The sequence below is a fragment of the Protopterus annectens genome, chromosome 13.part0 (genome assembly GCF_019279795.1).
Source record: "Protopterus annectens isolate FY-2018-M chromosome 13.part0, PAN1.0, whole genome shotgun sequence".
NCBI lineage: Eukaryota > Metazoa > Chordata > Ceratodontiformes > Protopteridae > Protopterus > Protopterus annectens.
The window spans coordinates 1,259,702,914-1,259,715,945 of record NC_056747.1 but is presented as its reverse complement, the minus strand read 5'-3'; the positions used below and the strand labels follow the sequence as shown (position 1 = coordinate 1,259,715,945).

Sequence of the window (13,032 nt, the reverse complement as noted above, 5' to 3'; positions counted from 1 at the left end):
TGTAGATGTTTGAGTGTATTCACTGTTGCAATCCAGGTTACCCACCCGCCATCCCCCTTTTCTTCTGATGGAACCTATCTTTCCTTCTCTGATTTATACAACCTATGTGGTGTATTTGCTTGTAGATGAAGGTAAAGTTTATATTGGTGCATGTATTTTTACATATATAAATTTTGGCTACCCTTTTAGGGGGCACCTGACATCTGGGGCAAGTAAAACTAAAGAAAATGGTGTTGGCTGCTTCTTCTGATGTCAGCCGCCGCAGAACCCAGGACTTTGGAATTCAGGCCAACTGAGGGCAATCTGCCAGCAGGATTACCCTAATGTAATGACTGCAACAGTGAATACACTCGAACATCTACATTTATGGTAAGTGTACACAACTGTACTTTTTCTCTAAATCCAGGGCTGGCTATGCCACTGCAGTCTTGCAGGGCCTTATAGCAGGTCCTAATGCTATCTAATTTCCTCTTCCCATACTTAGCTTTGGGAATCTACCCAAATGTGATGACTGCAACAGTGAAACACGAAGAACATAGTACAGTTGTGTACACTTACCATAAATGTAGGTGTTCGAGTGTATTCACTATTGCAGTCCTAGTTACCTCCCTCCAGCCCCCTGACTTCTATTGGCTATACCTCTAGTCTTGCTTACTATGCTTAAAGCTTTTTGGTGTATTTGCTTTTTTGTTGGAGGTGTAGCCTTGTGTGTATAATTTCTTCCCATTATGGGGGGGGGGGCACCTGACATCTGGGGCAAGAAAAATTGATGTAATGGCATTGGCTGCATGCTTTGTACCCCTGACTACCTGATGTCATGGAAGATGAGACAGCAACCAACGCAGGACCCAAGACTTTAATAATCAGGCCGACTGAGGGCTACTGCATGCCCATAACCCAAATGTGATGACTGCAACAGTGAATACACTTGAACATCTACATTTATGTTAAGTGTACACAACTGTGCTTTCTCAGTGGCTCAGCTTCTGTTTTTAGGTAATGGAGAACCACCCTTGCAGGTATCGGGGAAGGGACCTTAGGATGCTCTTTGCTCAGCCACTCTAAGGCTTGGAACTGTTCTTTTAAACCTTTTTTCTGAAGAGAGTCTCCCAGAAAAAGGAAATGTAGAAATGTAGAACTAGCCATTTTTCCTCTTCTGAAGTAGATAACTTCTTTGCAAAGCTTAACCAAGTCTTCCTTATCTAGTCTTTGAATTTTTAAATGCTGAATCATCTTTAAATGCTGAATCTTCTCAATACAAAAAGAAGAGTCTGAGACAGGAATTAGACTTGGTCCGTCTCAAGATCCCTTGTTACAGAATGGTGAATCTGATCTGAGATAGTTTTCGTTTTTTTTTTAATTCGGATTTCCCTCCTTGCAAAAGCAAAGAAATTGTTTCAGTGGACACGAAGAAATACCAGAATGTCAAAAGGATGTTTTGCTACAGGTGGATTTTTCTTGAGCTGAAGCCTTAGATTATTATTTTTTTTTTTTTTTTTTTTTTTTTGTAGCCTGCAGTTTGTCTAACAGCCGGTCACATCCTCCAAGAAAGTCTGGTAAGTTATATAAAAACCCCAGTCCCACAAATTCACTTTTTCCTAACTCCAGGATAGATACTGCAGTAATTCCTATGTCAGAGTCACCATCTGCCAAACTCTTTACAGCAGCAAGCCCTGTCCTTTCAGTCAGACTGGGGAAAGTGTGTATTAAGTTTGGAAAGGTTTATTTTTCTTCTGCCTTGGCCTTCGGAGTAGTAAATTGTCAGGATCACATGCCTGAATTTCTACTGGCTTGTTTTGACAGTGTGATGAAATTAATTCATCTGCCTCCTTCAGAAGCTGAGGTATATCTAAATTCTGTGGTATCTACTGTGTCTCAGATAACCAAGCACGCTTTATAATGTGCTTACGACACTGCTGCTGTTGCTGTGTCCAGAGTGGCTGTCATTCATTTTTTGATGAGAAGATTTGTCTGACTACATCCTTGGAGTTTACCAGAGGATGTCAAAGCAGAGATCCATAATGCCGCCCTGGATAAAGAAGTGTTAATTGATCCTTCCTCTGCTGAGGTCCTCAAAAGATTTGATGAAAGGAAAAAGCTAATTCAGGGAGTTACCCAGATTTTTCAACCCTCTTTTCCAAAATATAATAGAAACTTGTTTTCCAGTTCAGGTTTCTCTTTCAGGAAAAAGAATAAGCTTTCCCAAACAAGGCACAGACTAACACAATTTCAAAAAAACATTGGCAGGGAGGTTAAAAAAAAAAATGTTCCTCCTAGAGCCAATGGCAATCTTTAAAAAATAAAAAAAAGACTATATTCCCCCTCAGGTTTTTCCTTCCTCACCCTGGCAATCCTTTAAATCTATCCCATAATTTGTTTTCACTGTCCTCTGTGGCTCCAGCTAACTTCGGAATTTGGGTAATGAGAATCATTCTAAATTTCTACAAAATAGCAGTTTTTGTTTGATGCTGTCGGTTTCAAGGAGTTTTGTTTCATTCTCCAAGTCAAATTTCCTGTTCTCTCCTTTCCTTGATAAGATGCTGTCTTGCTGTTATATAACCTGTTCCCTAGATCATAGAGGGAAAAGATTTTATACAAGAATCATTCTGGTGCCAAAGAAAGAATTAATCTGGAATTCTGTTCTTGATATTTCTTTTGTAATCTGCCACATCAGTGTGCAAAATGTTGTCACTTAACAGGCTGTGTTGTCCCTCATTCCACTTCTCAGTTTTTATAGTAACTTTGGATTTAAAAGATGCTTCCCAACACATTCCATTCATTAAGGATTTCAGACACACTTCACGTTTTTCTGTGTCTGGTTTACGTTTTCAGTTTTCTGTCTTGACCTTTGTTTTTTTTATACACATCCAAAGCTTGTTGCTCCTGTAATAAGTCGCTACAGAGAACATGGCAGCCACACTTTCCCATATTTAAACTATTGCCTGATTTTTGCAGATTCCTTCACATGCAGCCTGGTATTTAAGGTGAGCTAAGAAAACTGTGATTCCATCCCATGAGTAGTGTCTAGGATATTTTCTGGATATAGCATTCAGGATGGCCTTTCTCCTTTAAGGCATGGTGAAGTGTTACATAGAGCAATTTGAGATGCTTTCTATCCAGCCTCTAGTATCTTCCAGTGACTGTCTCTAGAATTTTAGGTTTCATGGCCTCTATTTCTCATGATTCTTTTGACTACACACAAAGAAGATTCAGTGGTTTGTCAAATTAGTTTGGACTCTGCACCCTCTTTTATTTTGAATTCCAGTGCTGGGTTTGTGAAAAGGGGAGTTAATCTAATGGGTGAATCAGTTCTCTCTCTCAAGCCAGATCTTCCCTTCTGCCTGCCATCCCCTGTTCAGGCTGTAACCACAGAAGCATCAGGCTTTGCTTGGGAAGCTGTGTCCAAAGGAGTAGAAGTACAGTGCTTGTGAGATGGGAAATACAAGTTAAAATGTATAAATGTCAAAGAAATGGTGGGTCTAATCTGCTCCAATAAATACTGTTAAATCTCTGAACCATTTTTAGATTCCAGGCCGCCTTCTAGTAGTCACAGAAAACACCATAGTGATGTATGTAGGGGGAGGGGGGTCTGGGTCCTATCCCCTTGCAGACTAGCTATGGTAGCTTGGGCTGAAGAGACTCATTTCTCTCCCTCAAGGCTCTGTCAAAACAAAACATTGTTGCAGCCACTGAACAGGACCAGGACAGATTCTCCCAAATGGACGTTGAACTTAGAGGTCTTCCAGGAATTGAATCCTCTCTTGGGAGCTCCTCTAATAGATATGTTTGCCTTGGACCGTAACACACAGTTGAAGAAATTTTATTCCAGAACTCCTTGAAATCAGGCCTGGCCTGGGGGGGTTGTGTCTCTTCATTCCCACAGTCAGGAATATTCCTGTGCATTTCCACTGACAACTTGGATTCTTCTAAAGGTACAGAAGGACTCCCCAAAGAATTGGTGTGATTCCCTTTTGGCTCAGGCAGTAGTGGTTCTTCCTTCCTTTGAAAATTGCAAAGAGCAATTACCACAAACTTCCTCTCAGAATGAACTTAGAGGACAGGCATCATTTGATACACACCTGAAGAATTCTGTACTGCCTTCCTGTTGGTTCCTTCTTATTTACATTTGCATGCAAGCACACCACAGTGTATTAACTCTTAGTATGAACAGCTACTTTTAAATACTGGATTGTACTAAGTACAATAAATACACGGAGGCAAACTGCTTCAGTAAACTGCTTTAGTTAGTACATTTCTGTAACGTTTGACTTTTGGTTCTACAAACACGCAACACATATGCTGTCAGCTCTCTCTAGCAAATTCCCAACGTCTGTTTATTCATAGTTACATTTATACCAGAAGGTCTGGTATTTTTCTCAAAGTCTGATGTAATACAGTTCTTTCCCTTGTATAAAGTTAACCCTTTATACGTCATATCATTTTTGCAGCTTTTTATTCAAGCTAATAATGTAAGCAACAGTTTGAAAGACGGTGTATACTAAACTCTTTCAACACCCCAATCCTTAATTTCTTCAGTTGACTGACTGGATTAGAGAGTTTTTAATACCTTTTAGGCATCATTTTTCTCTGAGTATGTGCAGCAGATATTCAAGAAGGCAAAGAAACTTGCCACTAGAAAAGCATATATGGATAAATGGAAAAGTTTTTCTTGGTACCAAACCAAGAACCAGGGCCCTTTTTCCTCCTGTGAGTCTACAGTATTTTTTGTGAGTTATCCTCTAACCTCTCTTACTCTTCTGTCATATCAGCTTGTCTGCCCTTAAAATACTCCATTTCCTCCTTATCTCAAGTGAAGCAGTTTTTGAAAGGGGTTATACACATCCACCCACCTAGAAGACATATGACTCCTCCTTGGGATCTTAATTGTGTTCTAGTAAAACTTGCACTGTTTCCCTCTGATCCTGCTCATAAGGCTGATCTGAAGTTCTTATCATGGAAAATATTACTTATTGCTCTGACTTCTGCAAAAAGAGAGTCTATTACAAGCTTTTATGGTGAGCCATCCCTATCACATTTTTCATAAAAGTAGGGTTACTTTGAGAACAATTCTCCTTTTATGCCTAAGGTCATTTCAGACTTTGGACAAAGCTAGGCTGTTCATCTCAGTATTTTCTTTCCAGAACCTAAAAATGAGGGGCAGAGACTTTTACATACTCTGGATATCTGTAAGCAACTCTTGATACCGCATTGACTGGACAAAAAACTTCAGGATTGCTCAGGTTCATAGGTTGGTACTAGGCTATCATCCCTAGAGCCTATACAAGCCTAGCCATAACAGTTCCCTGGATATTTCCTCCCACGGTATTTACTTCCCTGATCAGCTGTTTTGTCTCCTATGAAGGTAAGAAAAGGAGACAAGCAGTGTCTGAACAAGACGATTTTTAAATGGTTGCCCCATGCTTTTTTTTTTTTTTTTTTGTTCTGACCAAAACAAGACACTTCCAGGCAAAGTCAGGTCTCACTCATTCAAAGCTTTAACTACTTCAGTGGCATTTTGGAAAGGGGTGGGCTCTAGAAATATAATAAAAGCAACAACTTGGTCACCTGTACACACCTTTACCCAGCACTACAAATAAGAGTCCTGTAGGTGTAGAGCAGCTTTGTGAGAAAAAAAATCTCCAAGGGCTGTGATCCTCCTCCCTTCTCTCTCTTTCTAATTTATCTCCTATAGCTTAGGCTACTGCAGCAGTGATCTAAAGATGAACAAAGTGCAGTTGTGTAAGTATACTATAACTGTTAGATGTTCAAGTAGATCAATGCTGCACTCTGTCCATCCCGTTTTTGTTATTTTTATGCCTTGGTGTGGAATTTTTGGACTTTAGCCTCCTCCTCCTCTTGATGCAGGAAAGCTTTGAAGGCTTGGCTGCCTAGCCAATGATTTTATCTGCTTCCCTTATGCTAGGGCGATGATCAGGGCATCTGAAAGGTGCCCTAAAGCTTTGGAAGCGAACCTACTGGTCCAGTCTTTGACAAGATATCTCATATAGCTTAAGCTACTGCAGCAGTGATCTCTTCAAGCATCAGCTGTTCGGTAAGTTTACTTGCACAACTATACTTCTATTTCAAGGTCTGTATTTGAAAGTTTAACTTATCCACTTCCCCTTCTCTCAGCATTTGCCATTTTCTCACTGTTAGAGTCTTGCAGAGAAGATGGGAATAGTTTCTTTAGAGTTCAGTTCAAGCATGAATCAAGGAATGTTTATACATTAGAAATTAGGGGTATCATGGTTGATTTCACAGCTGACATTGTTTATTTCGCAGCTATATTAATGCTTACTAGTTCTAGCTTGGAAATGTGTATGTTTTAGTTACTTTCCAGGGAAATTATTAGTACTTTGGTGCGTTCACCATGATGGTCTCTACCCTGGGGCTTGTATTTTTTTGTAGTTTCTTGTAAGAGCAATGCTGATCTGTGTTGTACTTGGGCTTAACACTTATAAAATTGAAAGTGAACCTTTGAGGGGCCGTCTTCTGTAGGCATATTTGTTTTATTGTTCAGCTAAGCCATTTCTTCTCATATTGGTTCTCACACCATCCCGGTTTAGCTTTAGTGAAAGTTCCACATTCTATAGATACAGGTTACAATGTCCAACATGGACAGTTTTTTTTTGTCATACCTTACAGTACTATATAAGCCGTGGTGGTGCAGCGGTAGCGTTGACGCCTCACAGCAAGAGGTTCTCCTGTTTGATTCTCAGCTGGAGCGCCTTCTTTGTGGAGTCTGCATGTCCTCCCAGCGGTCGAGTGGTGTTCAAAAGACATGTGTAGAATGGGCGTGCCTTCGTTGAAGGTTGGGCGTCGAGCTGGCACCTCAGCACCGTAAAAATCTAGTACCAATCATTAGTGGACAGAAATTCTGCTGTGGCGACCCCTAACCGGGAAAAGACGAAAGAACCACCACCTTACAGTATTATATACTTCTCTCTTTTGCAGTAATACTTAGTATTTCACTTGTAATGTGTACTCTTGAAGTTGTCTAGCTGATGTATGAGAAAATGCTCCTTACTACAGCTGTGTTGATTCTTCTTACCAAACCTGTTTCAATTTCCGTACCAGTTGTAGCTCTGTATTAAGATGCCTTATGCACTTGTTGACACCAACCCTGGCTACGGGTCAGATTTCTGTCATCTTGAAGGTCGTATTCTTTCTTCATAGTGAGGCCTTTCTGTTTACTGGCATCATCCCTGGCACTGGTACAGTCATCTACTTTGAGGCCATTCTACATGCTGACCTTGACACCGGTTCAGTTATTGTTGATCTTCTGGCAAGGTTGATTTCAGCTTAAAGTCAAGTTAGGCACTATCTCGACCTCAGTCCTAGCTCAAATTCATTCTCCCTCTGTGCCTGTACAGGGTCTGATGAAGCAGACTTTCTTTTTTTAGGCACTTGACCCCTTGTCCATCGGCAGTGTCCTCAGTACTGGGTTCAGTGTTGTTTTTCTCCAGTGCCTTTCTAAGAGTCGACCATTGCTTTGGGTTCCAAGCCTTTATATAGCCTGTCACTGACCTTGATTCCCAGGTTCACTGTTAACATCAGTACTGATAAGTTTCTTGAAGCTCACTGTCCTCAGCTCCATCCTGTTGGGAATATCTAAACACTGACCTCAATTTTTGAGTTTGATGTTGCTCATCTGAGAACTGATCATTTTAATTGGCACTAGTTTATTCTCATTCACAGGTCTGTTGTCTGCATCTACTGCTAAAGGAATCTGTCTCCAGGTATTTATGTCCATTTATCCAGGAGCCTACACCTTTCTTTATGTCCTGAACATGTGCTATGCCTTCCCCTCTAGTCTTTAGGGAGTGATGTTTGGAAAATACATGTATGTATGTAACTTGTTTTTCATTATTCAATATTTGTTTATGTTTACGAAATACCTTTTCACAAATGGCTTAAAAGAATAGTTACGGAGTTAAACATTTGGTTGACCACCACTTTGGTTGATGCAACTTAGTGATGGTCAGTTTTGGGTCTTTCTGTCTTGCACCCAAAATTTTCAAACTAGTGTGATGCCACATCATATTGTTCCAGTGTACAAATTACTTTGGTTTACTGCAGCAAGATGAGACATTTCCTTTAATGTGACCACACCAGTTACACAATTCTGTATGAGAACTAATTTATGCTGAGATATCTTTTCCTGTAGGCAAAGATGTTCCATGGCCTAGACCACCCTTCTTACCTTGTCTTAACTCCCATGGTCATATTGAGAGTAGAGTTAGTTCATATAACAACATGTTCTCTTGTAGACCACTTAAATTCTTTGGAGGCTAGTCTGTATGGGCTGTGATGTTGCTTGAAACCTGTTTAACCTTTATATCTGTAGTGTAGGAGACATTTTCCAAAATTCTTACTGTACCTTTCATTTACTCTTAATGACAACCTTGTTGATGGTACTACTACTATATGCTACCCTATATTTCAGCTTGTTTGGTCTTCAACCACTCAGCAGTGCAGTGCATATGTTGGGCATTACATCACAATGGTTGAAAGTCTGTGTGCTCCAGTCTGTCTAGTGTGGATCTGATCTTTAACTGGAAGTTTCTTTCTGATCTACAGTCATTGGAGACCTCTTGTATAGACTTTTTCCTATTATGGCTATAACTTTAATAAGGAAGGATAATTTTGATTAGAGGATTGGACATTGTAGCGCAACCTCTTGGCGCAAGAAATCTGAACAAAGCCTGACATAATGGGGGGATAAAGGCCCAAAAATAGAGACTCATTTTAAATATTGCTCGTATAAACTTAGAAGGTGCTAGAATAACAGAATTTGTGTTAGAATGTGTTTTCTGAAGGATATGAAGTCTGAAAGTCAAATGCATGTAATTATTTAGTGACTAATCCTTGGATCATCCCAATGATTTGTCAAAAAAAGCAGTTTTTGTGAGGAACAGTCTACGAAAACCTGTACAGTTGATAGGTGTGTTGCACATGTCTCCACATAAGACCCTTAGGGTTCAGTAATGATCTCAACTCATTCCAGGAGAAGACAAGAGTTAGATGTATTCCTTATTAGGAGCTTTCCATCATGATTAGCCTGTAACTCTGTCCTATAGGTAGGAGAGGCTGGACCAGTCCTATTATATGACAGATACTTAATGTGTAAGACCAGGTCCATCTTCCCCTCTGACCTTTTCTCCCATCATCTGCTTGGTCAGAATGTTCTTTCAGAGAGTCTTGTTTCCTAGACTAATCCTTCATGGGGTTTCTTCTCCCGTACTCCACCTTGGCACAAATCTGGAGAGATCTGAGTGGGGTGCTCCTTCTGTGTACACATGATTGTAGGTAAAAGGAAGTTGTATACTGAGAAAGTTTTAGGTGCTGAGCTGACAGATTCCTGCCCATTCTAGAATCATGTGAATCAAGGAAGATGGATCTGATCCAACAGATCTGTTGTAATGGTAAGTACATAACTGTCATTTATTTAAAAATTATTGAAGTCTGTAGCGTTCTAAGGCAGTCAATCCCACTGTTAATTATTGCCTGTCATTGTTGAAGTGCTTTTGAAGTTAAGTGCCTTGCTTGGGAACATGTACATATCTCAAAAACATTCAAGGGAAATTAATCATTTATATTACTTTGCAATAAGTCAGGAATTTTGGATAAACAGAACAATATTTTACCAAGCCCTCCTAAGTTAATTTCTGGATCTGATAGTATAATTTTTGTCTGTTTCTGAAAAAAATGCATATTTCATTTTTTTGTCATTTTGTTTGACAGGCCATCCTTTCAGTTTGAAATACAAAATATACTTTTAGTTGTTGAGTTTGACTTGAACCCATGTGCAATGTTCAGAGAGCTTTAGTGCATAATGTAATTAATTTCCCCACAGCTTCACAAACAAGCAGATATGTCTGAAGAAAGGAACAGAATAGAGCGAGTACTTGGAGCCATCCCTGTACCAGAACTCATTGAAAAGGTCCTCACTTTTGCACTTTCAGTAAGTAATCTACTTGTTACATTTTTTGATTCAATCAGATCTGGGTTAACAGTGCCATTTTCAATTTAGTTCTTGTCAGTTTGGTTTTACTATTTTATATTATCATTTATCTATGAATGGGATGCCTCTCTAGGCCAGCATTGCTTATTTATCCTATTCTGTGTCACTGGTGAATGGTGACAGCTGTCTGCAATCATATGGCCTTTTCTGTGCCGACTTGTGTCCTTGTGATGATTCATGTACTTCTGTGTAATGGCAGTTATGCTAGTATTCAGTAGTTCACTTCTAGTGTGTAGTGATTAAAATGGCTTGCCATCAAGTAATGTTTTGTATTTTTTAAAGAATTTCATCTAGAATTTTCTTGAAGTGCAAGGATACAGGAGAAATTGTGTACTCGTGAAATGGCCCATTTTTCATTGCTTGTGAGAGCTGTTTTTAAAAAATGCTCTCTCAATTTCTCCAAAACTTATGAGTTTTGAATGCCATAATGGGAATGGACCCCATTCCTAAGTCAAAGTAAAATTAAAGTTCATGAAATTAATAGTTTCAATCTTTGATGTCAGCCAGAAGTGCTCTTCGTAAGTACCCACGATGTGCCCAGTAATAATGACTCCTGAAATTCGTATGGAGTTGCATGTGTTGGTTAACATATCTAAATGCGATTGTAGATTCTTTTTTATAAGACCTGTTGCTCCTGCTAATATTGGAACTGTTTGGATATCTTTCTTCCACATCGCTCTTGTTTCTGCCTGCAAATCCTCATATTTTATGACTTTGTCTCTCTCTCTCTAGGCAAGACAACTGTAGTCACTAGGTGTAAGAATTTCAATGATGAATGCTACTTTTGTCTTCTTTTCATGGACCGCTGAATCTGGTTTTATCACAGCTGTCTTTTGAACTGTTGGTAATGGGTGATACCATATGCATTTTCCACATTTCTTGCCTTCTCATCTGATCCTTCACCTTGTATTCTTTTGTTTTTGGGCACATTCAGTTCTGCCTGATTTTTGTCTACTTTTGGTTTGATTTCCATTCCCACTTGACGCCAATATGCTTCCCCTAGACTAAGAAGGGAAGTCATCTTGGATTTATTCTCCTCATGTTTCAAAACTTTCACTATATTTGGGTCTTGTAAAGTCAGCAGATATGTATGCAGTCCCACAATTGCAGATCTGTACATGTAATCAATTTTAAGTAAGCCAATACCTCTTTCGGAATGAGGAATAATAATCTTGGTATGCACTGATTTTATAAATCATTTGAGTATGAAGCATCCTTGTTTTCCTGTCTAATCTATCCAACGCCATTTGGGGTCAGACAATCACTCCAAAACTGTAAGTTAGGACAGGAAGCGCAAATTGGTTTATAGCTTGAATTTTGTTCCTAGATGTCAATGCTGTTTTCAGGATTAATTTAAGTCTTCTAAAATATTCCTTACTAAGTTTTATTCACATTTGATCATGTTTTATTGTTGACGCTTCATCAGTTCCCAAATATTTATTTCCCTCTTGCTCGAGTTCTTTTATATCACATTCTTGTCCCAAAATGATGATTTCTTGGTGATACAGCTTTCATGCTTTAAAGGTTGCTTTTGCACATTTATCAAGACCAAATGTCTGAAAAAGTTCTGACTACTTGCAGTTGTGCTTTCAGTTCCTCATCTGATGAGCTGTACAGTTTTAAATAGGTTCATAGGTTCATACTAGGCTATCTGCCCCAGGGCATTTGTAAGCCTATCCAGAGTGTGTTTGACTTTCGCCACCCATTTAAATGAATTTTACTATGCCCTTTTTCAAGGTTTAGTTTACTGTGCCTCTGTCTAACAGTGACACAGAAGTGATACCCGGGGTAAACCTACGATCTCCCATCCACTCATCAAGATTCCTCTTGAAGAGAGTCAGTGAGGGACTCTGCCTAACCTGAACTGGGATTTTATTCCAGAGTGAAGGTAGCCTCTGGGTTATGAATCTGTCCCTCCAGCATGTCCTATTTATTTCTGAGGTTCAAGTCCCTCAAGCGCGTAGCTCGATGGGATTTGGATTTTCTGAGGTGCAGCATGTCCATTAATTCCGGGTTGGACATGGCTTTGTACGTCAGGCACAGATCCGCCTCTAAGCAGGCGGTATGCAACCGAGTAGAGCTGGAGTTTCTTTAACCGGGCAGCATATGGCATCTGTTTGAGCCCTTTGATCCTCTTGGTGAGGTACTTTTGGGATCTTTCTAGTTGCTGCAGGTGTCTGGTAAGGTACATCCCAAAAGGGGCATTGTACTCAATTATGGGCCTGATGAGGGGATGAGTAAAGAGGCACAATGACCTCTCCTGATCTAGATGTGAATCCCTTCATGATTAGGTGGGCTATATAGAATGTTTTTCTAACCACTTTGGCCACGTGGTTGTCAAATGGGAGATTGCTATCAACTTGGGTCCCCAAGTCTCTAATTACTACTTCTGTACTTAATGGATTACCACCTATGTGGTAATTTGTGGGCACTTTGTTTTTGCCAAAGGGGATGACTATACACTTTTTGGCGTTTAGCTTGAGGCCATGGCTCTGGCACCAGTTATCTGTTTCTATGAGACCCTTTTGGAGGATGCTTGTGTCAGGTGGAGAGTTGATTATGGCACCCAGTTTGCAGTCATCTGTGAACTTGGTCAGCCACAGTCCTTCCGTGTTGGCCTGTACCTCCGAGAAATATATACCGAACAAGAGAGGCCCCAAGACTGAGCCCTGTGGGACGCCACTTGTAACTGGTTTGGAGTCTGACATGGCTCCAGCAATTCTAACCATGTGGGTTCTGACCTTGAGCCAGTTTGCAACCCATCTAGTGACATAGGGGTTTATACTTAAGCTGGATAGCTTATCTATGATGCCTGAGTGAGGTATTGTATCGAAGGCTTTTGTGAGGTCCAGGTAGGCTGTGTGGACCACCTTCCCCTCGTCAATGGCCTTCGTGACTGTTTCAAGGAAATCGGTCAGGTTTAAGAGTCAGGATCTGCCCTTAACAAAGCCGAACTGGGTAGGATCCAGTGTCTGTAGGTCCCCAATATCTTTATTTGAGTTCCATGA

General features: G+C 40.1%; 1 protein-coding gene across 1 annotated transcript in view; it reads left to right on the top strand.

Annotated features, from left to right (window-relative positions):
* NPEPPS (aminopeptidase puromycin sensitive) overlaps window positions 1-13,032 on the top strand; it is a 1,948,381-nt gene that overhangs the window by 1,551,346 nt on the left and 384,003 nt on the right. The window contains exon 23 of the mRNA XM_044054968.1: window positions 9,857-9,964. Coding sequence (XP_043910903.1) covers window positions 9,857-9,964 — 108 coding nt within the window. The remainder of the gene's footprint in view (window positions 1-9,856; window positions 9,965-13,032) is intronic.